The sequence below is a fragment of the Salvelinus alpinus genome, chromosome 5 (assembly GCF_045679555.1).
Source record: "Salvelinus alpinus chromosome 5, SLU_Salpinus.1, whole genome shotgun sequence".
Taxonomy (NCBI): domain Eukaryota; kingdom Metazoa; phylum Chordata; class Actinopteri; order Salmoniformes; family Salmonidae; genus Salvelinus; species Salvelinus alpinus.
Genome location: NC_092090.1, coordinates 17386062 through 17413914, shown reverse-complemented (window position 1 = coordinate 17413914; position 27853 = coordinate 17386062). Strand labels below are relative to the sequence as shown.

Below are 27853 nucleotides of genomic sequence, written 5' to 3'. Positions count from 1 at the left end.
TGAATAACATGTCGCTTCCCGTTCCCTTCAGCAGCATGAGCTGAGCACTCTCATGACGCGCCGTTCATCTCGTTTTACTGGCTTGTTAGTTGTTGTTCGTTTAGCTATCTATTCAATAAACATAATAAACCATACAAATAACTTCAATACTATCATGTCACAATAGAGAACACACACAACAAATGTGAACGCTCCACACCATCTCGTTGGTGTTCAGACGTACCTTGCTGCCATTGCAATCAATCCAAACCAAGACGTGAAAATCCTCCTCCATTCAGAAGTCTTCAACTTTCTCCCTGTATCTCTCCGCTTTTCGTTAGGACCTTTATCTCTGTGTGCAACGGCGGCAGTAAACAGGCGGCTCGTGAAGCGTATTTAGCAGCATAATGTTCTGCATGGCTGGAGAGGGGAGGCTGAACATTACGGGATTTGTTTTACATTTTATCAGTCTGAGCGAACAAGAGATTGTCATTCCCTGGATAGCTCGTGTTTCAATTGGACCCAAACTCTCCATCGAATTCCTTGCATTTCTGTCTCTTCGCTATTCTCAATCAAAAGTACAAATATTAGGCCTATATAAAATAATGTAAATAGACCTTTTACTACATTGTAATAATTAGGTTATTATTGTTGCTACTGTTATGATGCTATTGTTTTTGTCGCTTTTATTGCCCCATTAATAATGTACTATAACTTTACAGTATTTACACTGTAACAACACACATCTTTTCTAAAAGTATTTGCTGCCTGAAATATTTTTTTGCAGACAATTCTTACATCAAATTAGGCTTATTAATAATAAAATATCCACAATAAAAAAAATGTTGGGCCATATCAACCTTTCCTATGAGCTAGAGAGAGAGAGAGAGAGAGAGAGAGAGAGAGAGAGAGAGAGAGAGAGAGAGAGAGAGAGAGAGAGAGAGAGAGAGAGAGAGAGAGAGAGAGAGAGAGAGAGAGAGAGAGAGAGAGAGAGAGAGAGAGAGCGCGGCTGGTGTGGCTGTCTGTGTGTGCTGTTGTACTGTATGCATTAGGAAGCGGGGTGACCGTGGTAGAGGGAAGACCGGCTGGACAGATTTGCGTTCACGCCTGATCAGCTTCTGGAGAGCGGGGCCGTGTGGGCAGGGATCGGGAGCACCTGGTCTAGCCACAGCCTCCCGTCTCGTTTTATTGACAGCCTGATAAGCGGGGCCAAGCCGTGCGGTTTCCAGCACGGATGTCAAGAACCCTGATGCGTTGCACGGTTTCGCGACCTCTTAATGGTGGTTACTCCAAATAAAGGTCCAAACACAGGTAGTCCTGACCGCCCCGTACCTGCGCCGCCCCGGCCTCTTCCTGAGAGACGCGTGGCAGTGCTGTTGTCCATTTACTCTCCGACCTCCTGTTCAAATTGACACAAACGACAGAGGTTGTGACATGTGTCTGCAGGCTTTTAGCCTGGCTTTCTGAAGGGGGAAACTGGGGGCATATTACGGGTTATGGACCAATAATACATTAACTCCGCGCCTCTGCCAGTGAAGACTGTAAACGTATCAACATGTGCACATAAAGAAGAAGAAAAAACGTTTTAGGATCACTTTATAAAACGACTAATGTAAAAGGGAAAGTCATCATTTTCAGGTTGCTATATATACATTGCTCTTCACACACAATTCCGAAATGTTATTTTATAGCCCCTTCTCCGAACGTCAAGGCAGGACAGAGGAGACACCTTCACTAAGTCCTGAACTTGTACAACAATAAATGTTATTTTATAGCCTCTTCTCCGAACGTCAAGGCAGGACAGAGGAGATACCTTCACTAAGTCCTGAACCTGCAGAACAATAAGTAGGTTACTTTATAAAAATGTATCCGTTATTTTACCAGGTAAGTTGACTGAGAACACGTTCTCATTTACAGCAACGACCTGGGGAATAGTTACAGGGGAGAGGAGGGGGATGTAAATTGTAAACTGGGGTTTATTAGGTGACCGTGATGGTTTGAGGGCCAGATTGGGAATTTAGCCAGGACACCGGGGTTAACACCCCTACGATACGTGCCATGGGATCATTAATGACCTCAGAGAGTCAGGACACCGGTTTAACGTCCCATCCGAAAGACGGCACCCTACACAGGGCAGTGTCCCCAATCACTATTTGATATTTTTTAGACCAGAGGAAAGAGTGCCTCTTACTGGCCCTCCAACACCACTTCCAACAGCATCTGGTCTCCCATCCAGGACCAACCTGACTCTCTGAGGTCATTAAAGATCCCATGGCACTTATCGTAAGAGTAGGGGTGTTAACCCCGGTGTCCTGGCTAAATTCCCAATCTGGCCCTCAAACCATCTTGGTCACCTAATAATCCCCAGTTTATAATTGGCTCATTCATCCCCCTCCTCTCCCCTGTAACTATTCCCCAGGTCGTTGCTGCAAATGAGAACGTGTTCTCAGTCAACTTACCTGGTAAAATAACGGTAAAATAAAAAATAAATAAAAATAAAAACCCTGCTTAGCTTCAGAAGCAAGTCAGCAGTGGTATGCAGGGTGGTATGCTGCTGGTTACTGTGCTGATAAAATAATATATGGATTTTACACATTAACCATGTTAGTGAAATATCAATACTTTCAATATTTATTTAAAAAGGGGAAATATTTCCACTTCAGCGGGACATGATTTTCCAACACATAATCATGTAATTTAATGCATGACCCTCCTCCATAATACCATCGATGCTTCCTCCGCCCTCAGTGCAATTCAACATGCTTCAACTCCTAGATCACCAACAGTCCTTCAGCTCCATGCGAACTTGTTTTTGTTTACTTGTAGGCCTTTGTGCGGTGTACTGCAAGTCAGCTTTTAGCAAGTACGGCCTTATAATAATTTTAATAAACCACTGCTACTACATTGGATTTAGATGTAGATTTGTTGTGTTACGTGTATGTGTAATAAGAGCGTGTAACAGAGAGAAGTTGATGCCGTCATAGGCATATGGTCATCTGATCCATGAAAGCTGCGACGCCATAGGCTATACAGGCCTATGGGATTCCATTTGCCCATAAATTACTTAATGTGTCCATTAGTAAATGGTGCACTAGTAAATATAAAAGTCCACATTCTTAATTAGCCTACTTCTATGTTGCACATATGTTCCCGTTTTAACCTATCAAATAATTTTCTGAAACTTTTTACATAGCCTGATGTTCCGTGTCCATCCAATATAACATCTAATCAAGTTGCAAAGAGATTTAAAATAAAGAAAATCGACCCTTTCTTTCAGTCAAAGTTAAAGACAATAAAGATGGTGGGTTGATGGAATTGTGGCGGGTGCATGTGCTCCATATAGAACTTCCCCCATTCCATGCCTCGGAAGGTGACGTCGGAACGTCGCTCTAGCCAATCACTGCCAAGTTGAGGCTGATGCCAAGAGAAAGTTGGTGGTAAGCGAGGCGACTCTTTTTTCACTCTCATTGACATTTCAACTCCGCGGCGGATCCGAATGTTATCTGGACCCATAACTTTATCTTGATTTGTTCCAGTGACAATTTGGAGGGTGAAGGAGCGAGTGCTGGTATCAGCAGGATATCGGTCAGAGGTCTGCGCCCTCTACAACCTACATCAGGTGATTTATACATCTCACATTTCAATCGGATTACTTATCACCGTACTCCATGTTTTGAGTGCTTGGCACATCGGAGTTCTTTCTTCGCTTCGGATTGTCAAAATATCTAAAAGCATTTCGTTGGCTGTGTATTCTATCTATACTGTACGCACCCGGGATGGTAACATCAGTGGTCTGCTTTTTTGTTGCCGCCAAGTTTACAAACTTTAGAATGAATCTGATGTTTATGAAGGTGTTTGATGGATCCGTGTGGCTGTACAGAAGGCTGAGTTTAAGTCTAGATAGTTTAACTGGAGGTAGTGTAAACATTGTTGTGCGTGGTCTTTTGATGGGTCATGCGACTGCGCTTTTGCTAGTATGGTAGCGCAGGAGTTGATGACTCGGGTAGCGTGTAATTAGCGATCTTCACTGAGGTAGAAAGTAAGACGCGCTTACACAAGTCTTGCTATAAGCTTTAACGCGCACGGAGCTGAACATCGATATTGACATGTTCTATTATTTACACTGCGCTTGACGCTTTGTAATTCCAACAGTTTAGTATGAGTGATATAAACCATCCAAATGGTAATTGTGCATATTTCTTGAATAACCAAATAGCCTACCAAACCTACACACATTTTAGCCTGATTATCATGAGACTACGTTATATGATTATCATGAGTCTACGTTATCACGAGTCTACGTTATAGTCTACGTTATATGCTTACTTTTAGCTCAAGTAAGTTATTTGAAAGTTACCCAATTTTAATTGAACTTTTATAGAATAATTAAGGCAAATAAAACGATAATGTAGCTTTAAAATTGTTCACCGTTGATTGAAAATGTGGTAGCCTAAGCTTTAGATCGTTAACTGAAATAGGATTTTCAAAATATCAGACATGTTCTCGTCTTCAACCCAAGTTATTTAAAGGCCTCCTCCTGTGCATTTTATAACATGCAATTACAGTGTGATCAACGGTCCATTTCGTTCGAGCTTGTCGTTAATAAGTGGAGTACCGAGCCCTGCGCACCAAGGTCAACTTGTCGTGTTAGTTGTTATTGGTGACCGCGTTTCTCCAGCTGCCAGGCCACCGAGAAGCGCTGTGACACCATCACCTCCGAGCAGACCGTCTTCTGCCAGGAGAGGGCTTCACCGTCCATCCACACTCCAGCCTTCTAGCGTCCTCACGCCACATTCCCTGCCACACGTCAATCAAGGAGCTAAATTAGACAACTGAGATTACGAATTCACCTTGTAGGACTTTTCACTTAAATGCCTCACTCAGTGAACGTTTGTTAAACAAGTTGAAGTGATGAGTTGAAGTCTATAACTAACTTTACGCAGAGAAAGGGTACATTTTGAGCATCTTTAGGCCTACGGTGGGTATTTTCACTAAAACAATAATTCCCAAGTCGCTTTAAGAAATTGTCATATTATATTAATAGAGCAAAATCTATTTTATATCAAAGTTTATTGGTCCCATACGCAGACGTTATCGCGGGTCCAGCGAAATGCCTATAAAATGCTTTTTACGCACACATATATAGGCTTACTGTATGTCGTGTTGACATTATTTCCCTTGCAGCCCAGAGCCTGTAATGTCCATTTCAGTTCCCTCAGCTTAGAAGATAATTGTTTTGGGATGAAAGCAAACCATTATTCAACAACAAACTTTAGGTTGATCCTAAAATGTATTGTATTTGTTTGCAGAATTCAGCTGGTTAGTGTGACGTGGGAAGAGGTAGAGTGATGCCCTGACAGTAAAAGACAGCTGCATTCCCGACGGCACGAGCTCCACCGCACAATATGTCACAAAAAGTACATTTCTGAATATCTTTGAGCCATGCAGAAACCCGAAGTAGCCTGGAGTTAGTAAAATGGTTGTTGGTTTAAAACCGAATGGTGTGTAGGCCAAATTCGTTTGTTAACTTGCAAAAGCTCTTTTATAATGCGTTTTAAAATCTCATTTGGTGGAGTGTCTTTGAAGACATTTCGTTTTGTCGAATTTTCTGTGAAATAAAACATACAATGATGTTAAATAATCTTAACACAAATAATAATTATTATTATTGTAACAACACCACATTATTATAGATAGGCTAAATATGTTATAACAATATATAGCCTAATCTAAATAATGTTATCTCCAATAATATTGGAGTAATTCAGTGCAAATGTTAATGCCAATGTAGGCTATATTTTAATGTCATTGGGCAGTAACTAGAAAATAATTCATATATTAATGAATATCCCTATTAGTATATTTTTCTAATCAAATGTATTTTAACCACAAAGGATAGTTATTAACTTTCGAAAAAATATGAAACAATTGGCAAATGCATTAATTTTCCATTTATTCTACGCTCATGCAATTTTGTCTGCTTGGCTCAGACTTTGTACTGTAATAGGCCTACAGAGGGAAGGGTCAGTGTCCTGCAAAATCACAGAGAATGTGGACTCGCTGAATGATGACAGCTCCCTCCCTCTCATGGAAGACTCGTCCGCCTGCCTGCTCTACAATTAGAGAAGTATTGAGATGATAAAGCTCTCTCTGCCGGTCCCAATGGCTCAACGGTCCCCATGTCCCTCAAATCTCGATAAATCAATGGAGGCCAGCGCGCCCCTCTCCGCTTTGTTGATGTTTTCTAATAGACCTCCTTCTCTCGCTCTCTCTCTCTCTCTCTCTCTCTCTCTCTCTCTCTCTCTCTCTCTCTCGCATGACGTCAGCCGTGTTCACCCCTCCTCCCTCCTATGATTTTTTTTCTCCAAAGTTTTTAGAGGGGCCTCAAAGACCACTTTGCCTCAGGGGAAAATAGCGAGCAGATTAGGATTTCTTTTCAGGTCCTTAGGCATTGCTGCTAATCCGAATTGGGCTAATTGCTAGTCTGTATACAGTTACTCGTTTTACTACATTTTCACACTTACCCCGAAGAAGCTTCCCCTTAAACAGAGAAATATATATATTTGCACTTCAACGAGCACATGATCGTTCAAAAGGAATGATTATTTATTGCTCTATTTGATCTGGAACTTCAAGTGAGTCAAGAAAAACGAAACGTTTCGTGAGTAGAAGAATGGAGACAACGCATATAGCACTCGGAGCGGATTTACTTTCACAAATAAATCAATAATCTATTGGACGTATAGGCTATTGTCTGCAGAGAAAACAACTCGACACACTCATCAGGGACTCTGTCTTTCACTGAAGCGGGTTAGTAGTGAATTTTCGTCAGCTGCAGACTGCTTACAAGGGGATGGCTATTAAATTAGAATTACAATGTGGTGTGGTTACATATAAATGTCACTACTAGCAGTGTCCTTCGTAGAGGCCTATATTTTGCCTATAAATTAGCATAAATTTGATGTTATTCACTTTTGAAAGTTAGATTAGCTTAATCGTATTTAAATGCATATACCAACATAATTCATAGTCGGTTAAAACATTTGATAGTTTATTTTTTATTTTTTATGATTCGCTGAAAAACAAACATTAGGTTACACTTTCAACAACACGAATCACGATTGTGTGTGCGGGATTTTGGTGCATTCATTAAATCAAAACAAATATTGCAATTAAATAGGGTTAACAATGTTGTCATGCATTTGGGTTCTAAGTGTTTGCACTGGCACAAAGTGTGCACCTGCTGTAAGTACAACATATTCACTCTATTCTAAAAGTATCAGGTGCAAAGTTTGGCGAATCTGGAGAATCTGACCAATATAGTAGATTGTTTTTGCATTCTGCAGTTTCCACAATGTCATTTCTTGCAACAACGATGTATGTAAACATGTGTGCTGACATGTCATGCATGTGGCTGTAGTATATAACTGTTCTGCTCACCTTACTAGCTGCACACGCACTTTTAGGTTTGTCATAAGCTGCCAATTCCTCTATTATCAGAATAAAGTTTCCCTGAACAAGATACTCATTAGACCATCAGGACTAATCTTCATGTACAAACACACAAACACAAACACACGACCCCAAAACAAAGTCAAACACAGAAAAAAAAAAAAAAATCTAGTCGAATAGGCCACCAGCTTCAGTGACTAAACACAGTGGAGGAGAAATGGGACAAAATGGTGGGTTAGTTTACAGCTTGTTTGGGGAGAAAGTTCTGGCCGAAGTGTTGTTCTTGTTCCTCACCGCAGGACTCTGGGTGACAGTTTGTGCTGGTCCTCGCGGCTCATTATCTCGCGCGCCCACTGAGGGCCCCATTCAGCCCCCCCCCCCCCCCCCCCTCCCTTCAGGCAGCGTCGTTTGTCTCCTCATTGAACCCGTAGTTAGGAATGTGATGGTTGTCAGGGAGCCCTCTTTCACCTCCGAGGTAGTTTATTGATGAGCTCTGACTTTTTCACGTCAAAGGAAGTCAAGTGTAGGCCTCCCTCCATTACTTCATTTCATGCTCTGCACTCTCCAAAAAAGAGACCCATCCCATCCCCCTCTCCTCCTCCGTCTCTCCATCTCCCCCTTTTTTGTACCCCAATTTTGCTATGGGTTGGCTCCACACATCCAAACAGCTCGCATCCCCTCCTCCACCGGCCCTGGTCCTTTGGAATAAGCGACGGGGACTCCCAGCACTGAGACTGGTGCTTCGCAAGCTACGAGTGTAAGCTTCAATACGGGCTCGGAGGGGTTGCTTTCGAATGCGCTGAGGTGTGTCGTAATGGCCGATAATTAAACCGGTGCAGTTAGGGAGCGTGTGGTCATTGCTGACCAGTCATTTGCTTCACTTTATTTACGCGTGTTATTTGTCGTCAGGTCATAGGAGTGACGTCACCTTGCCTTGCAAATGCGTCCATAACAAGCAGCAGAGCTTGCCTAAAAGCAGGGGCCCTTTACGCATGGCGGGGAACCGTGTGTGTGTCGGTGTGTTTACAATGACCATGACAGGCTGAGCAGTTAGAAGGTGATACCAAACAGTCAACAAAGGCACGTGGGGAAAGTTTGCGTTTGTTTTCAGCGAGTAGGCGACATTAGTGGTAATTTACAAGTGTACTTAATACACAAAGTAAACAGTTTCCCCTTTAAAAGCCACAGCTGTCAATGGGGAGCCCTCCTCAGCTCATTTGTCATTAGTAGTGGCCCTGCTCACCAAGGGCCAACTCACTATGCACTCCAGGGAGACACTTCACAACCGTTGCAAACAGCCATGCAGAGCTGTTGACAGAAACTCAGAAACGATTTGTTTTCATGCAGACCCAAAGTAAATATGAAGTTTGTTCCAAGATTGCATTGGAAAAATTTGTACGGAAAATAATAGAGGCTACACGATAGCAATACGCCTAAAACAGAAGAAAACATTTATCTGTAGGCAAATTTCCCACGGAAATAGGCACAGCCTACGCTCGACAAGGTAAGAACGATTTGAAATCAGCTCCGTGGACAGAATGTTCCATTCATGGAGCTGACTGCTTTAAAATGCGTCCACATCCTCCGTTTCCCCCGCGTCGTGCACTCAGGTTTAGCTGTAAAACATGCTTGAGATTCCCACCACCACGGAACCAACCCGGCCTCAGCAGAGACTCACCAGGCCTTTGCTTTCTATCCAATGGGGATCTCCGAGGCAATCCAGTTTCTTTGCATAGTAGGGCAGGCAATATTCAGATAGCGAGGGAAAGAGAGCGAGAGAGAGGGAGAGAGAGTGTGTGAGAGAGAGAAAGAGGGGTATTTGCATGTGTCTGCTGATTAGTGGGTTGGGGAGACGGGTCTCTCTTCTCTCTCGCTCGGCCCCATTTCCCGCTTTGGTGGAGGGGGAAGTGTTTCCTTGGGGGCCGATGATGACAGAGGTCGAGGCAACGCACAGAGCACAGCAGACCAGAAACACATACAGTAATACACTTGTACCATCACCAATCAGCATAGGTGTGTTCTCTCTTAGCCTCCAACCCCCTCTTCTTCTCCAATTCTTTCCCTCCCTCCCCTTCTCCCTCTCTCCTTCTCTGCCCCACTCTCTCATTCGCTATCTCGCTCACTCACACGAGCGCACATTCTCGCTCACTCCGCGGTCCTGACATCTGAGTTCACTGTCAATCTCTGTCTCCTTCGCAGGGATATCCCTTCCGTCTCCGCTGAAGATCACTGGAAAACTATTGTTTCCTCTTACTGAAAAACCACCACAATAGACGGCCCTGCATTTGTTCTCTTTCTGTGGCACGGAGAACTATTTGACAAGGACTTTTGACAGCGGCGCAGGATGCCTCAAAAAGGTGAGAGTGGATATCTTCCCAGTAAAAGATTGTCTGTGCATTTCAACCCAGTCTGCAACCCTGCAAACATACATAACTTAAAATAGGTTAGATTTAATGCAGAACAATCAATAATTGAAAACGAATATATTATTATTATTGCGCCATATGCATCTCCCAGGCTGCAGACTAGTATCGCTAGGCTATAGGTTGGAGTTTGTGTAGTAAGTGTAGCCCCTACTAGGCTGCTTATATTCTACTCCTACTCTGAAGTTGTAGAGTGCGATTTGAAGCGGCATTCGGGCTGGCTTTCCTGTTTATCTGATGTGCTCTTTAATGATCGGTTGTGTTGGTGTTTACGGATAGCTTAATGCTTATTTATGACAGCAAAGAGTAAAAAGTCACGTTAGGCCGAGACAGTGATCATCGTGGAGAATGGGGAGCAATGACCCGTTGAGGAATGGTGTCAGTTTGATTCATAGACAGCGGAGTCACCCAAGCGCCTTCTCTGAAATGCTCCAAGTACACGGTGGGCCTATTTATTTCTCTTGTTTGCGTACCAAAGAAAATATACCTCAAATGTTACTTTTCTTCTAAGCAAGTGAAGTATTGTGCAGAAATAGTTACAATTATCACTACAGGTATTTAAGCGTGCCTGCAAGTTACTAAAATACTTCAAAACGTTTTAGAATTAGAATACAATAAATCAAAGCATTCATACTAAATGGCTAAATACATAGCCTATTATAATATTGTCATATTTATGTTTTTATCAACATATAAAGTATATCTGCACAACTCAAACATTTTGAAGATAGCGTCACGTTCACTGATTCTAAATAAATAAAACTGTCAAACAAAAGTAGCTGAAAGTTAGGCCTATATTTCACTAATAGCCTAATCATAAATGTTATGGTTTCATTTGTGTCGTTAAATTAACATAGGCATACTACCCCTTACAAAAACGGGCTAATAACCCAGTATTACATTAAAGATAACACTAAGATGCTTAGTGCATGTAAATGCATAGTGCTCACAACTTCCTACCGAGCCATTGTTTGAGATCGTAATGTTTTTCTGCATGTGAATGTTGTGAACTCAGGATCCAGCTGCCTGAATAAGCATGTTTAATTAAGACGATTGTTGTTGATTGTTGTTACGGATTAGGTACTACTAAAGGAAAATAAATTCAGATTAGACCGTTGTTAACCTCAGCAACAACCGCAGAGTTTTCGACACTAAGTAAATGATTAACTAGGCAGATGATGTCTATACTGCTGAATCGCAGTTCTCCAAATATTTAACAGAAATATTGTTTTTAAGGCAGAGAGGAATTGAGGATTATTTTACCATTCGCCACTTCCGGGGCTGTTGTGTGTATTGTTGAGAGATTTATTTTGCATTGGTGGGTTTGTACTTTTACGTAGTTAAAATATTGGAATGAATGTGGAGGAATCTAAATGAGTGAGTTGAGTGCATTTGCATTGTAAAAATAAAATGCATTGTTTTCAAGACTTTTGGTCTTTTCAGACAGCCTACTTCTAAGAACAGGACTGACGTGAAAACATATCGCGTAAATTTCCTCAACAAAAAGTATTCCTCCGTTTGCAACACAACAATTGTTACTGTTAACAGTGTTCTGATAAATTACAAAATGGCTTTGGAAACACGTTGTTTTTGCAATAGGCTACTTTCTCCAGAAAGTAGGTATTTGTAAGTCTCACTTCTCAAGCCAATTCATGTTTCCAAATCCTAGGTTCGGGTGCAGTACACACATGCCCACAACAGGGTTGTTTTTGCGTAAGGAGACAAAATTAAACTTCAGACTATTCCTTCACCGGCCCCTTTTTAACAGTCCACTTGAATAGGTTCTTTATTGCGTTTGTCTTTTCTGATTGAGCTCCCCACTGAGCTGTTGTATCTTTTTACAACCGCCTAACAACCGTCACCAGCTACACCATTACCTCCAGATATTTAGAACAAGAAATTACTTTTCCATTTCCCAAAACGTAACAAACAAATCCCACATTGGGCTACGGGGACCCGAGGTCACGGTCATCCGCTGTGCCAGTGAGAAGGTGTTGTGTGTATGGTCCCGGAGGGGGGATGCCTTCGGTTCTTTGTATTCTGGAGTTGTTGGTACGTTTAGTGGGAAGATGTGTTGCTAGTTGTGGAGGCCGAGTTGTGCGGCCCCGGGTTTGGGTATGGTGGTAGAAAGGGGTGCATTGTTGGGACTCCGGCAGGCTTTGTATGCGGCCTCTACCCCCTCCTGGTTTGTACTTTTGCAGAGCATTGAGGCGAGGTAGACAGCGTGTGTCACTGTACACATTGGGCGAGAGGGTCTAGATTTGTGTAGAACTAGAAACAGCCTCTGTGGCCGTTGCTTTATGTTTAGGCCTTTTTATAAGCCATCAAGTAGAACAAAAAAAACATGTCAAGGAATCAGAAACAGGTGATCAATAAACCACGCACGTGCCAACGAATAGCGATGCTTTTGCCAACGAATAGCAACCATCGCAACTCGACATCATTTATTTATTTTACCTTCTTCAATTAGGCCTAATTTATTTATTTTACCTTCTTCAATTAGGCCTAATTTATTTATTTTACCATCTTCAATTAGGCCCATTAAAGTGCCCGTTTCTTCGAACTTCAGGCTGCACAAAATAAATACAAAAATACAGAAATATAAATGCTCTCATATGAATAACACGCCAAATCGACAGTAACCTATTTATTAATTACAATTCTAATTCAATAATAATTTTTAGTAGTCTTTACTTGTAAAATGTAACACACAGTCTTCGCTAGGGCTGTACTAATATACTGTTTTGCTTTGTCCTAGGGAGACATTAAGATTGGCTAAATTGTTTTAAGCCGACAGTCAACTCTGTTTCCAGGCAAGTTTAATGCTAAAATATATATACAATGGGGATGTGCCAATTCACATGGATTATGGCTATGTGGAATTTATAATTACAGAGCAACATTATGATTGTATTGCACCAAAGTATCCGCCCTAATCGCCTTGGAATTCGAAGTAACTAAAAGAGAGAAAAAAAGAAATATATAAAAAAAAAGAGAGAACATTTGTGAATTGTAATTCTTAACTTTGAATAGCCATTACATTGTAATTATGCTGATACTAACATTGTTATCATTGTTATTTCCTTATGACGCATAGAATACCACAGCCAAGCCACGTGGGAGTCTGGCGTAGCCTCGATGATGCAGAACAGTAAGTGGATTTGCATATTGTTGTTTTTAAACTTTGATACTAACCGCAACTACCCTTCTGTCTTTATGGTCCCCTTAACATAACTTACCCTTAACATACTCCTTAGCATATAAGCTTTATTTTGACTTTTTTCCCCCACAGTTTATGATTTGTTTTTAGCTTCAATATTTAAAATTCTGTGTCGCTCTTGATGTTGTTAATTTAGCCGTATCCTTGTGTTTATATGTAATGCATGTTATATGGCCCCTTCCAGACCGCAGAGTTATTGAACATTGACAGTTATAGTCTAATTATATATCCTCCATTAATCTCCACAGATTGTTTTAGTTTTCTGCTATGTGCACACAGAGAGAGAGAGAGAGAGAGAGAGAGAGAGAGAGAGAGAGAGAGAGAGAGAGAGAGAGAGAGAGAGAGAGAGAGAGAGAGAGAGAGAGAGAGAGAGAGAGAGAGAGAGAGAGAGAGAGAGAGAGAGAGAGAGAGAGAGAGAGAGAGAGAGAGAGTAGAGGGGGTTGGGTTGAAGGGGGAGAATTTTCTTTCCGCTTGAGTTGGTATTAAATAATTGCACAGCCGTCTGCATTAGCTTTAGAGCTGACTGCCAGGCTGCGTACACTATTAGCTGGGGCGGAGAATGGGAAGGCAAAGAAGGACGAATATTGATCATGTCTAATGTAGACTAGTCTCCTCATGAACAGTGCCGGAGTTAGAATGTAGATTCCCACATTACCATAACAACAGAGTAGAACTGTACATATTGGCCTAAACTCACTGCAAAAAAACAACAACATGATAAAACATGATATTGTCTTGCATGGGCGCCATAAAGGAAAGGTGACTGTGTGTTGGCCTCTATTGCTTCCTAGTCTGTAGTGTGTTATTACTTGTCTGGATTGTTTATCATAATGGTCCATATGAGTTGCTGACTGGGGAAATGAACTAAACCATAAAGGATGAAAAGTAACGTTATTTTCTCTCTTGTCTTGCTGCTGGACTAGAGGTCTATGACATCTGTGATGAAGGTGTGTGGAATGATTTCCTCTCTGCTATTCTCCTCACCTTGATGACGTGCATGTGCTGTAACACCTGCCTATGTAGTCACATTTTAATCTGTCTGAATTCAATGTACCTATAGCTAGATCACGTGTAGGGCATATTGTTACCTTGTTGTAGGCCTAGGTTATATTTGCAATGCAAGTAGGGAATATGATATTGTTCACTATAAGGGAAAATGACAACATGCAGAACAAAAGGCTTGAATGTAGGTCAGATTAAGTAGGACAATTGATACAGGAATATTTCATTGAAGACTATTTAATTTGTATCATAGTTTTTTAAACGTCTAAATACATAGTCTATTGGATATTATTTTTGAACAATATGGGAAGCCCAATATGCGTCATATAGGCCACCTTGGCATTACCCAGTGTTCTATGCGCTGACAAATGGCTTACTCACAGATGATGTTTGCTTGCCAGTTCTCCTTTATTGAGATGATGTTTTAAACGAGGCGTCGTTAAAGCTATGTACAGCCCCCTCTGCTCCTGCTTTGCCCCAAATTGATGTTAATGGGATGCTCCCCTGGCTTGGCTTGTGATTTCTGGTGCGAATGGCCGAGGAGATATCATTGGGCCCGGTTCTATGTGTTGTTTAAAGGTCGCCGCGGCCTCGGTGGCTTTTGTGCTAACAACTCCTGGGTGTATATGGAGGGGAGCGTCCAAATTGACACCATATGTTTTCCTATTAGTCGACTAGTAATAGAATACAAGGCGCATAATCAGCGCCAGCGGGCGAGATCGACGCTGCTCGCCGTGGGGAATTGGGCACATGATTAAGACTTAACCTTTGGAGAGTTGAAATTGTATGTGATATCCTTATCTGACGGCTTTATCGATCCTGTGGATGTATATGATGGTTATAAATGTGTTGAGGTGACGGTGCAACCATGTAAACCCACAGCGAACCGCTGCTTAGCGCGGACAGGTTCATTTGAGAGTAAGACGTCTATTAATTCCACTTAATCCTGGAATTACCAAAGAGCCAGAGGGATGATAGTGGATTTGCTATTAATCAAGTCCACGTTGGATAAGGATCATTGCACATAGTGGCCTAAGAGCAGTGTTTAATTATGTTAAACAGATTTATTTTCACTCAAAACATGGCTTTTAATTGGCACAAAACGTGCGTAATGCGTATTGTTCCCATTTATAGCGCACATACAACGTATTCCCAAGCAGATCGCCCACTGATTGCACACAACAGGATTGTAGTGGCTGGGAGGATTTGTTGCCAAATACAAACAAGAGAAAAAAACCGAGATGTCAGATTTAATATGTTGAGAATCCAAGCGCGCCCTCGTTGTTGTGCCCGCGCGTCGCCCCTGGTCACCTTAAAACGAAGCTTCCCTCGAAGGGTAAACGAGTAGCGTCCAATTTTGTCTGAGTGATATCCAAATCCAGACAGAAAGGGTCGTTTTATCGTGCTACTATTTGTCGTGACGATGCGTTTTTCAAAAGCAGAGCTGTGTCATAAAGTGACATGCCTGCCACAAGTGCTCCAACTGATCTTTTCAATTAGCCTTCCCATGCATGATCCGAGGCGACTTCCGCCTATTTCCAGAAATTAAGCTCAAACTTGACGTGCAGCTAGCTTTATTTTAAAGACAAATGTCAGCCAGCCTCATCACATTTCCCCCCTCTTCTATATTTGGAGCTTATTTATTGCTAAGGAGCCTCTGCTCCCGGAGTCAATGTAGCAGGCGGCAGCGCAAGAGAAGGCAGCGGAGATCTGGAGCACAGTAAGACACTCCGGGGAGGCATCCGTCCCATTTGGCTTCAGGTTTGCTGACTCTTTCCATGCTTTAATCAACCTCCTTATCGACTACAACCTACCTCTTAATTAAGTGTTTTAAAAATACTTATATTTGGATAACATTTATTGAGGTTTGTTATATTTGAGGCTACCTAATTGGGTGGTGTTTTGGTGTGCTTGTGTTGAAGGTACATTGGCGTGTTTGTGTTGAGGGTACATTGGTGTGCTTGTGCGTAATAGCACACTGGAATAGCGGTGAGGAGGATTGGGGGATTTAATTTCTATGTTTGGGGATTTAAAGACGCTGAATTTGGGGTTGGCTTGCTCACTTGGCGAAATAATGTTGGACAACTCGCGTATGACTGAATTCACCTTTGGATAGCCGATTTCACCTTTAAATAGCTGATTTCACCTTTGAATAGCCGATTTCACCTTTAAATTGCTGATTTCACCTTTGAATAGCTGATTTCATCTCAGTTGGATGGGGATGTTTTGGTCCAGATCATTGGATGCTGTTGACACTTGCCGTGCATGTGTTGATTCAAGGCTATTGCATTACAGTGACCATTGTCTAGAGTGCTGATAACAATGGAACAATAAATAACTATTAGATATTCATTTTGGGGATAATTGTACTATTAGACTATCTGCATTTCCTTCATTCTAAATGTAGCGTTTTGTTAATTCCTCCCTTCAACGTTTATGTTTCACCTTTGCTCTGAAAGCTAGCCATCTGAAAGGAAAAGCATTACCTGACTCACTGCTATTTTGTTATAGAACATATTGTTGTGATCATAACCTTGTTGTTACATTGCAACCGTAGCCTATAATTGGGCTCCCCTTTGTCTCTGTTCAGGTCACAGCGGTGTGAACCAGCTGGGCGGTGTGTTTGTTAATGGTAGACCGCTACCGGACACCACCAGGCAGAAAATCGTCGAACTTGCTCATAGTGGCGCGCGGCCGTGCGACATCTCCAGGATTCTGCAGGTGACCAGGGCATTCTTTCGGTCTGGTGCAGGAAACCCTAGCTTTCAGTGTTTACTTTTTTTTTTTTTTTAAGCTACAACAAAATAAAACTAAACAATGGGATTTTAAATATAAGAAGATGATGCATGGTGGAACTTTTAGTTTTCCTTACTGTAGCCTTTTTATTTATTTAAAAACGTTTTTCGACAATTGTTGGCTGTAAGAAGGCCAGACAAAGCCTAATTGCTTCTCATTATAATCTATATCCTATTCAAATAACATTAAGGGTAACATATCGTAAGTAGGCCACCACTTTCCCCCCTAAGAATAGTTGCATTTTAGAAAGTGCACACTGTTATCCTATACCATTTAAGGCATATTTTTTTGTTTATAGACCCATGATGACTCAAAAGTCCAAGTGCTGGAAAATGAAAACGTAAGCTTATCATTGTTTGACGTAATCTTCAAAATTTCGCAACTAGTCTTAAATAATGTATGTGAATTGTGTCTATTGTTTTCTATCCAGGTGTCCAACGGGTGCGTGAGTAAGATCCTTGGCAGATACTATGAGACTGGCTCCATAAGACCGAGAGCGATCGGAGGCAGCAAGCCGAGGGTAGCCACTCCAGAGGTGGTGGGGAAGATAGCGCAGTACAAGCGGGAGTGCCCGTCTATTTTCGCCTGGGAGATCCGCGACAGACTGTTGTCGGAGGGGGTCTGCACCAACGACAATATACCCAGTGTAAGTGCAGTGAGTGTAAGTTATGAGCATGATTTTTTTACCACCTGAAATGATTTCTCAGAGACGGAAAGCATGCATGATTATCAGCCAACCATTTAGTCACGAGATCATGACTGCGTTATATGTGAAAGACATGCATTACGGATTTCCAACAAATGGTTAGTTAACTTGTAGAGACATTCATACATTTCATTATTTATATTTGATTCGTTATTAGCTAATTTTGCACCACATAGGGCCTATATGTAAAATACAATTGACAATTGTTGATGTTTATAACAGGCATATTTTCAATGTTTGGCTAGTTATTCAAATGTATTTTCTCAAATATTATTTGGAAATGCTCTGTTTACATCTTTACTTCCAGCTCACTTGTCAGGATGTGACGTATGTGTGCGCGCGCGTGCGTGCATGTGTATATGTGTGCACCATAGACATTAATGTTTGCACGCTCACAGTGCTCGCATGCCTACACACTATACCGGCGGTGGCGCGCATTTTTCAATCATGGCTGGCGCTAATCAAACCGTTCCGTTTTGTTTGTCTTTCAGGTGTCGTCGATAAACAGAGTCCTCCGCAACCTGGCTAGCGAGAAGCAACAGATGGGCGCAGATGGCATGTATGACAAGCTGAGAATGCTCAACGGTCAGACAGGAACTTGGGGGACACGGCCCGGCTGGTACCCCGGAACTTCAGTGCCAGGGCAGCCCAACCAAGGTGAACCTCAGTCACTAATAATTTGACAATGAAGAAGCCTATAGATATAATTACATTTGCGCTATTCGTGAAATCATATAATTATCTCACCATTATCCGAATGTAGGTCTAAAGACTAATCCATTATTTGTCAATGCATTCCGTTTGACTTTTGGAAGAAGGAGTATTAGGGTTTTTATAAACCAAATTGTTTTAATGACCTAAGGGTCATCAGGGATGTAATGCTATATTGCAAATGTTAGGCCTATACCCTGGTCCACAGTATATCTTCGCTTCTTTCATACATGACTTAACGATCACTTTACGCATGGGTTCTGGCTAGACGAGTATGACGTAACTGATTAGTGAGTAGTGTAACTTTGTAGGTAAACCTTAAGCTAAGTCACCATTACAAATATGTTACGCAATAAACATCTTAAATTATTATTATTATTTGTATTTAACATTTATTTAACTAGGCAAGTCAGTGAAGAACAAATTCTTATTTACAGTGACAGCCTACACCGGCCAAACCCGGACGACGCTGGGACAATTGTGCGCCTCCCTATGGGACTCCCAATCACGGCCGGTTGTGATACATCCTCGATTCGAACCAGGGTGTCTGTAGTGACGCCTCTAGCACTGAGATGCAGTACCTTAGACCGCTGCGCCACTTGGGAGCCCAAGCCATAGTTTTCAGTGAGTTTTGGGCATTTGCTTATAACACATCAATCATTTAGGATGATTGGATGTCGTTTATGATTGGTCAGCATATCAAGCAGGTATTGTCAACATGCTTTGATGCCTTTGGTGGACAAAATTCCCAATTAATCATAGAGTAGTCGATTAGTGAACGGCCAATTAATCAGCAGTCTCAATGCCCACACTGTCTCCGATGGGGATGTGCGTGACAGAGGCCTGGCCTTTCAGCGGAGGTGTCCATCCAACAACCCGCATTTCCCTCCTCTCCTGGCAGGGAAAAAAAGCCTGAGGATCCGTGTGCGGCATATCAGTACAAAGGAATGTTTTCCTTCACACGCAAGGATTGGTTATGGGAACGGGCCCGCTATGTGTAATTGCTCATTAGAGAGAGCTTCGTCTCTCGTTATGGTGAGGTGAGTCTAGTTGAGGGAGACTGATGGAGAAATGTTCCACAGGAGACCACTGGACACGGGATGACAGGCGGAGCGATTAGCCAGGAAAACATGAACGTTACAAAAATACATGCTTATGTTCTAGTTCTTTTTGTGTGCTCTAATAGACCCTTGTGAAATACAGAGCCTGAAAGAAAATAAAGTCATTGCACCTGGGCTGGGCTGGGTAAGAGAAACAGTGTTATAATTCGATAAGCATCAAGATATGTTTCTGCACAGAATTTAATTTGCTTTGAACATAAAGGCCTTTTGATTTAGTCTTATGTGGTCCTAACCTATCTTTTTTCATGTTTATTTTATTTTTTATTTTTTATAATGTACAATAAACTATTGGCTTACTGCCAGAACTAGACATAGTTATTCACTATGTTTACACTCTGTTTGATTTAATGTCGTTATTGATACTAATAATAGTAAGCTATTAATAATAGCAATATTATTAACAATATTATTATTAATAATAACAATAGGCCTAATAATAACAATACTGACAATAGGCCTAATAATAATAATACATTTTTATAAGGCTTTGAATGCAATCTTTTTAGGCCCTTAATGCAATATTGCTTTTCAGTTTCTTCGATTGAAAATGAAGTGACATGGGCATTTACCTCCAATTGAATTGGGAATTGTTTCCAGGAGTTAATTTCAGGAGATCCATAAGGTCTAAGCCATACGGCAAGGGTCTCTGAGGAGAACAAATATGGTCCCTGTCAAACAACAGCTACGCAACAGTGGCTAAAATAATGGTTACAAGGAGTCTGACAGGGCTTGAAAGGTGACAACTCTATCTAGAGAGTCTATCTGAATAAAACTCTGTGGCAATTCATTATTTCTTCTCTTTCTCTCATTTCGTTCTGATATGGTACTAAATCCCGTCTGTAGAATTTAGACCACTCACTTTCTCTTTCAGTTTAATCGGTTTCTTAAGTGTTTTTGATCCAGTCTCTGTTGACTGAAAGGTGCCGCTATCTCTTTCGGCTCTTTTTCCGCCCCACTGCCCGAGACACAGTGATACCAAAGAATGAGTTTATTTCCCAGCGCTTTTTTAAAAGAAAACAAATCCCAAACCTAGCGTCAGTGGGTCTGGCGGAGGGATCATGGGCCGCACATTCACTCCTTTTTGTGGATTATCCTTCGAGAAGAAAAACAAAGCGCTGAGTGGACGGACACAGGCTACATTAAGAAAAAAGTTAATTTATTTCAAAACGATTAAGACATTTTAAAAAGATACATTTTAATAGTCATAATCCTATTAACACATTCATGTCAACCGAAAACAAATCCAGGCAATTATCATTATGTGCTATAATTTAGCACTTGCTAGATGTCTGTGGTAGTATGTCTAATTCATGGGCTATTTAGTCTAGGCTACCACATTGTTATCGGCCTAAACCTAAAATATGACAGGTGCCTTATGGTGAATTTGCTTACATAACATGCAATGTCATGGTAATTTTGTGCGTATTTAAACTGTTGTTATGCAAATAATATTACAACAAATGTTTTATGTAATCTCCCAGGGGGCAACTAGCCTGGGTCCCAGTCTGTTTTGGTAACATTCCACTCCTTGTGCTCCGTGTCGTATGCCAAAGATGTTTAGCATGACTGGAGTGGAAAGAGTGGAATGATAGCTACAAAGACTGGGACCCAAACTAGTGGAAAACATTCGATCCTATACATTTGTTTAAATAGGCCTATGGATATGTTAGAGAAGAGTAGCCTGTCGTGACTCCAATGTAAGTACTGTCATGTCCGAGACTACCCAAAGCTAAATTGGTAAACTCAGAACATTATCTGTATGCAGGTGCACCTCACGAAACGACTGGTCAAATAGCGTTACACACATAAAACCCGACATTCTCCAAAAGCAGCCCTTCATTTCTTCATTTCATATTAACTTCTCGAAGGGATAATGATGTGCAAAACCAAGACAGGCATTAGTCAATATGCCTGGTCCCAGAACAGAAGCCCATATAGGCCTACCACGGACAACCAGGAGCCGTGAATAGATAGGCCCTATTCAGCTTGTACAGGGGGTTGCATGCTCTCTCCTCACTCATTTGTTTCCAATTTAAGATAGACATTTTGACTGGCGTTTAGCTGGCCGGGGGACGTGATTAATGATGCTAGTGGATAAGGGTTAACACACTGAACTCAAAGCTCTGTTGACCGGGATCCTCGTGCACACAATAGTTCACCAAAGCACAGAGAGAATCCTTTTTGTCGGCTCGTCCGATTGAGCTGCTCCATTTTCCTCTGGTGATATTCTGCCCACGAAGAGTTCGCTGTAGCCACCTCTCGCTGTGTGCACAGAGTTTAATGGTTTCCCTTACCCCGAACGGCATTGTTTCATTGTGAAAAGCACCTCCTTCTATTCAAGTGTTGGTGGTCACCTCAATGGCTATACGAAAGCCCATATGTGGACGGCCATTGAGGCATCGCAACGCTCCTAAAAGGGGGAGAGAGTTTGGGCCTGAAAGGAGTTCGCCACATCTAGTCACATTTCTCTTAACCCTTTGAGCACATGTGCCATTGTTGAGAGGTGATAAAGGATCTAAGTTCACGCAGCATTGCTGAGCAATGGTCTTTTTCCCACAATATTTGACAAATAACTACTCGGTCTTGTATGGCTATTGATGTGTCTGAAAACAAGCAGAGATCAATATGTTAGCTAGATCATTCATCCGTCATCATTCAATGTCCGTCCTCAGTCGGTGTTATGCCAACTAGGCCTACAATGACAGCTTTTCCTTATTCTTCTAATAGGTTGCTTTTAACGGGAACATATATAAATATTACAGAACCGTATACATGAATTCCCTATGGGCTATTGCGAGGACGACATGTTATTTTTTGCTATAACTATAAAATTAAATAAACAATATATTAACGCATGCTTTTGGAGATGTAGTAGGCAGGCCAATTCCTATTTGTTTATTGATTTATTTACAGATGGCTGCCAGCCACAGGACGGTGCTGGAGAGAACACAAACTCCATCAGTTCGAATGGGGAGGATTCTGACGAGACGCAGATGCGACTCCAGCTAAAGAGAAAACTCCAGAGGAACCGCACGTCGTTCACACAAGAGCAGATTGAAGCACTGGAAAAAGGTGAACTTGAATTTACAAGATATTCATATTTTAATGTAACGTCTAATTGAACGAATAGCAACATTCACCTCAGTAGCTTACACATAATTCAATTACAACAATATGTTCATAGCCTATACTAAAGATACGTTTTCATATCGTATTGCAGAATTTGAAAGGACTCATTATCCTGACGTTTTCGCGAGGGAAAGACTGGCAGCTAAAATAGATCTGCCTGAAGCAAGAATACAGGTGAGCGGACACATTTTGAAATATGCATTGCACTGCATTCCATTAACATTTTGCTGCTTGGTCTGAAAAAGACACACAAGAATCCATGAAGAGCCTACATACGCGACTAATGTATGATTGACCTGTTGTGCAGGTGTGGTTCTCAAACAGAAGAGCGAAGTGGAGGCGGGAGGAGAAGCTCCGGAACCAGCGTCGTCAGGCCAGCAACTCCTCCAGTCACATCCCCATCAGCAGCAGCTTCAGCAGCAGCGTCTATCAGCCCATGCCTCAGCCCACCACACCGGGTAAGCGCCACACTCATAGAACATCCATCCATCTACAGTGGGACACTGGTCAACATTAGGAAGATTTCAGTAGGCCCACCACTCATTTCAAAGTCAGACAGCTTAATTATAGACTAACATAGGTATAAGGGATATTTTTCTTTGATATAAAGTTGAGTTGAATAATAACTCATCATATGCTTCAAATGACAGTTGATTAAATAATTTTTGCTGATATAGGCTACTTTCAATGGTTCATTGGTTAATCATGCATGTAAGCAGTGAAAAACAAAACCCCCTGAGCTACCTGTCAAGGAGGGCGTGGCTTTACTCACACTATGCTCCCTATCTGCCATCACTGAATGTGTGAACCGTAACCCATTTGAACCAAACATTTCTCCCCTTCTTCCTCAGTGTCCTTCACATCTGGGTCTATGTTGGGCAGACCTGACACGGCCCTCACCAACACGTACAGCGCCCTTCCTCCCATGCCCAGCTTCACCATGGCCAACAACCTGCCTATGCAAGTAAGTCGACAACCAGGTACTAACTAACCCTGACCCTGTTCTGTCTGCGTTAACTGTGTCAACAAATGTCTAGGTTGTGCTCTCGTCTGAAATGTGCAAATACTACAGTTACAATTGTATTTCAAAAGCCAAATACCATTATCGCCAAGCTAGTTGTAATCAACCTTCGTAGGTATAATGATTCTGTTCTCTTCTAATCCTAAAAACAGCTTGAGGAGAAATCAAACTGTAGTCAGAAACATTTCTAAATGCCTAAAGGAATATAACAGCCTGCATCCCTAGCTGGGCATTGCTGTAAAGACTGACTGCTGAGCTGAAGAGGGTATATAGTTGGCTAAGCTAATATATAAACGTTATTCTCTCCCTATCTATAGCCCAGCCAGACCTATTCCTGCATGCTGCCTACCAGTCCGTCTGTGAATGGGCGGAGCTACGACACATATACGCCCCCTCATATGCAGGCACATATGAACAGCCAATCAATGATCACTTCTGGTACCACCTCAACAGGTAGGCAGAAAGTCCATTGTTTCCGAAACACGTTTGGCCATTAGCGAAAATGAACAAATCACGTTTAGTCTCTTAGCTAACTAACCATCTGCCACCGAACCTTTAAATAGGGGAGGCTGCATAGCCATACACACATTCTCTTTCTTAATTCATGCTCTACATTTCCCCATAATCCGCCATTTTCTTTTTTCTCTTTGATCAGACTACAGACACATACTGTACCTCTACGTTACACACCATTTTCTCTCGCCTGACATTCTAATCTTAGTGCATGAACGCACCCCATTCCATTCCAGCTCAACGTCATAATGTCATTTGAACCACGCTAGACGGAGGTTTTAGTTCCAACCCATTACGTTGCTGTGGAGGGCCATATATACTGGTCATAGTCATGAGGGGTTAATGGACCATTGACACATTTCCTCTAAGCTAAATCGCTAATTCATTTGATTAATTTCTGTTGTACTCTCTGCGAGGCCTCAATCAATCTAGCTAACTTATTACTGATATCCTGAAGTGTTAAACAATGTGATTCATAAAGCTACTGTTCTGTGTGCTAAACTTCTTATCGCTGAATACTCAAAGGCTTAGTCCTCTGTGCTTAAAGGCCCAGTGCAGTCAAAAATGTGATTTACTGTGTTTTATATATATTTCCACACTATGTTGGTATAAAACTGTGAAATTGGGAAAATTATGACAATGTCCTTTTCGTGTAAGAACTGCTTGAAAAGACGGCCTGAAATTTCAGCCTGTTTTGGTGGGATGGAGTTTTGGCCTGGTGACATCACCAGGTGGTCAATTAGTTAATAGACCAATAAGAAAGACAGTTCCAAACCTCTTTGCCAATAACAGCTAGTTTTCAATCCCAGACAGTCCTAGATAAATGATTGCTTGAGAAATTGCTATTTTTGTTTATTTTTGAACATTGTAATTGAAAACAATCACAGTAAAGTACTTCATTGTTACACAGAAAATGATTTGATATTGAGATAAAAATTACTGCATTGTACCTTTAAGCTTTCTAATGACCTATCCTCTATGGCTGTGCGCTCTGTAGTAAAGCATTCATCAACTCGGATGCTATGTGCTACGGGACTTACCTCTCAATGTCCTATTTGGCGTAATGGTTCATCTCTCAACATGATGGTCATTTCTCAGGCTAAAGAAATGTTGAACTCAAGCTCTCTTTACCAAACACAGTACAGTACATAGACACTGTGCCATTTGGACTGAACTCGAGCTCTCTTTACCAAACACAGTACAGTACATAGACACTGTGCCATTTGGACTGAACTCGAGCTCTCTTTACCAAACACAGTACAGTACATAGACACTGGGCCATTTGGACTGAACTCGAGCTCTCTTTACCAAACACAGTACAGTACAGAGACACTGGGCCATTTGGACTGAACTCAAGCTCTCTTTAGCAAACACAGTACAGTACAGAGACACTGGGCCATTTGGACTGAACTCAAGCTCTCTTTAGCAAACACAGTACAGTACAGAGACACTGGGCCATTTGGACTGAACTCAAGCTCTCTTTAGCAAACACAGTACAGTACAGAGACACTGGGCCATTTGGACTGAACTCAAGCTCTCTTTAGCAAACACAGTACAGTACAGAGACACTGGGCCATTTGGACTGAACTCAAGCTCTCTTTAGCAAACACAGTACAGTACAGAGACACTGGGCCATTTGGACTGATATGTGTCTCTCTTCCCTCTCTCCTCAGGACTCATCTCTCCTGGAGTGTCTGTCCCTGTCCAAGTCCCAGGCGGCGAGCCTGACATGTCTCAGTACTGGTCAAGACTACAATAGAGAGAAGAGCTACTTCACCCTGTAACCGCTCACCCACCGCCCTCCGCTGGGAGCTCACTGACACACGGAGAGAAGTGGAGGAGAGAGAGAGACTCTGGGAGTGCCCTAGGACTACAGGGTGTGGTTGTTTCCACTGGGACAGTGTGTTGTTCTGTAGCTCTTGGCACATATGAGGACTGGGGAGAACAACGATGGGAAGAGAGGGGGAAGAAGACAAAATGTGGACCTCTGTAAAGTGCCCGGTGTTTAACATTTTCATGGAACAAAAACTTCTCACTTTCCAAGTAATTGTTTCTTTTTTTCTGTCTGTCTCTTGTGTTTGTATATGGCCGTGTGTATGTTATGATGAAAAACCCAGATCAAGTACTGATAGATGGACTGCTAGAAAACCATGTTGGTCTCATGTTTGTTTTTGGGGTAAAGGAGAACCCAAGAGATTTCTGCCATGACTATTTTTTGATCTGCTTACATCGAGACTTTCTACCAGACTTTGCACGGTCTGTGGACTCATACGAAACTGTTGCATATCACCCGAGAGGAGAGCTGTGGGGAACAGACTCAGTGTGTTTATTAAACCTATTTATTGGTCATACTCCTTCAAAATGGACGTCAGCAGAGGAGGACCTCCAGTCAATCCACCCACCTCAGCCTTTTGGGTCGGACTCCTGCAATATCACATGAACTGTATAGGCCTGGGGATTTAACTGTGGTCACAGACAACCACGTTATCACATGAACTGTATAGGCCTGGGGATTTAACTGTGGTCACAGACAACCACGTTATCACATGAACTGTATAGGCCTGGGGATTTAACTGTGGTCACAGACAACCACATTATCACATGAATTGTACTGGCCTGAATTGTACAGACAACCACCACTAACAGTTTGCAAAGACAGTGGGACATTCAAGACTTGTTCATGGACTTCTGCTGTGGTGGATGGATTGATTCTAGGTTCAAGACTTGTTCATGGACTTCTGCTGTGGTGGATGGATTGATTCTAGGTTCAAGACTTGTTCATGGACTTCTGCTGTGGTGGAAGGATTGATTAACGGTCCAAGTGAAGAGCTATAAATGCAGAGGAGCTGAGTAAAACAGTTGAATCGCTAAATGGTAGACTGTGTCTTCGATATAATCCAATTTGTTCATGCCGAATTGTAAGTATGTCTTCCCTAGAAATCTAAAGATTTCTACAATAAAAGTACATTTACATTTTTATCCCCCCAAGAATATTCTATAAATGTTTTCTACACATTTTCATGCATCATAAAAATACATTTCTTTAGGTCAGGTACAATTAGTCTCTTAGGTATAGTTGTATTATAGTGTCCTATTGTCAAATCATTTTGTGCAACTAGAAATATTTCATTCCTATAATTATGATTAAACATGCTTGACAAAGTTTGAAACATAAGTGTTTGGCAGTTGTTTACAAGTACATATCAGATTTAATCATTGTTGATTGTAAAACAGACCAAAGCCTTTGTATTTCATCTATTACACAATGTTTTTGTTGTTGAAGATATTAGTCTTGTGTTGCATCATTTTGTAAACATGTGATGTTCTATTACAGTGACCCAGAGTATGTTTGACTGCGGACTAATCCAGCAGTCTTATTTATAATTGAAGACAATGGGTGACTGTAGACTAATCCAGCAGTCTTATTTATAATTGAAGACCATGGGTGACTGCGGACTAATCCAGCAGTCTTATTTATAATTGAAGACCATGGGTGACTGCGGACTAATCCAGCAGTCTTATTTATAATTGAAGACCATGGGTGGCGTTTTCTAGCGTCGTCTGTCATGCTTTTTTGAGTTCTGCGTTGTTTTTCAAATATGTGTACATAGAACGTGGACACGTATACAGGGTCTACGTCTGAGAAATGCTTCTGAGATGAAACGTCTAAACTGTCTCTTAAATATTTCAATTTAATTTGATTTAAAATGGAGCTTTCTAAATGTATTTTGTGAAAACTATAAAAAAAACTATTTTGTACAGTAAATATAGTGAAAGCTT

The 27853-nt window shown here is 41.6% G+C and overlaps 1 protein-coding gene across 16 annotated transcripts; it reads left to right on the top strand.

Moving 5' to 3' along the window:
* The first annotated feature begins 3447 nt into the window (after window positions 1-3447).
* Window positions 3448-27853, top strand: LOC139575621 (paired box protein Pax-6). Of its 16 annotated transcripts, XM_071400783.1 has the most exons (15): window positions 3450-3598; window positions 9631-9788; window positions 12613-12667; window positions 12952-13005; window positions 13998-14021; window positions 16667-16797; window positions 17171-17212; window positions 17303-17533; window positions 18070-18235; window positions 22324-22482; window positions 22631-22713; window positions 22847-22997; window positions 23391-23503; window positions 23878-24013; window positions 25747-27853. In XM_071400783.1, exons 4-15 carry the CDS (start codon window positions 12993-12995, stop codon window positions 25830-25832), a joined length of 1335 nt encoding a protein of 444 aa, XP_071256884.1. In that variant the 5' UTR covers window positions 3450-3598; window positions 9631-9788; window positions 12613-12667; window positions 12952-12992; the 3' UTR covers window positions 25833-27853. The 16 variants fall into 16 exon arrangements, with proteins under 16 accessions (XP_071256880.1, XP_071256875.1, XP_071256882.1 ...); XM_071400779.1 differs by lacking the exon at window positions 12613-12667 and having other exon boundaries at window positions 3448-3598; window positions 17303-17518; XM_071400774.1 differs by lacking the exon at window positions 12613-12667 and having other exon boundaries at window positions 3448-3598.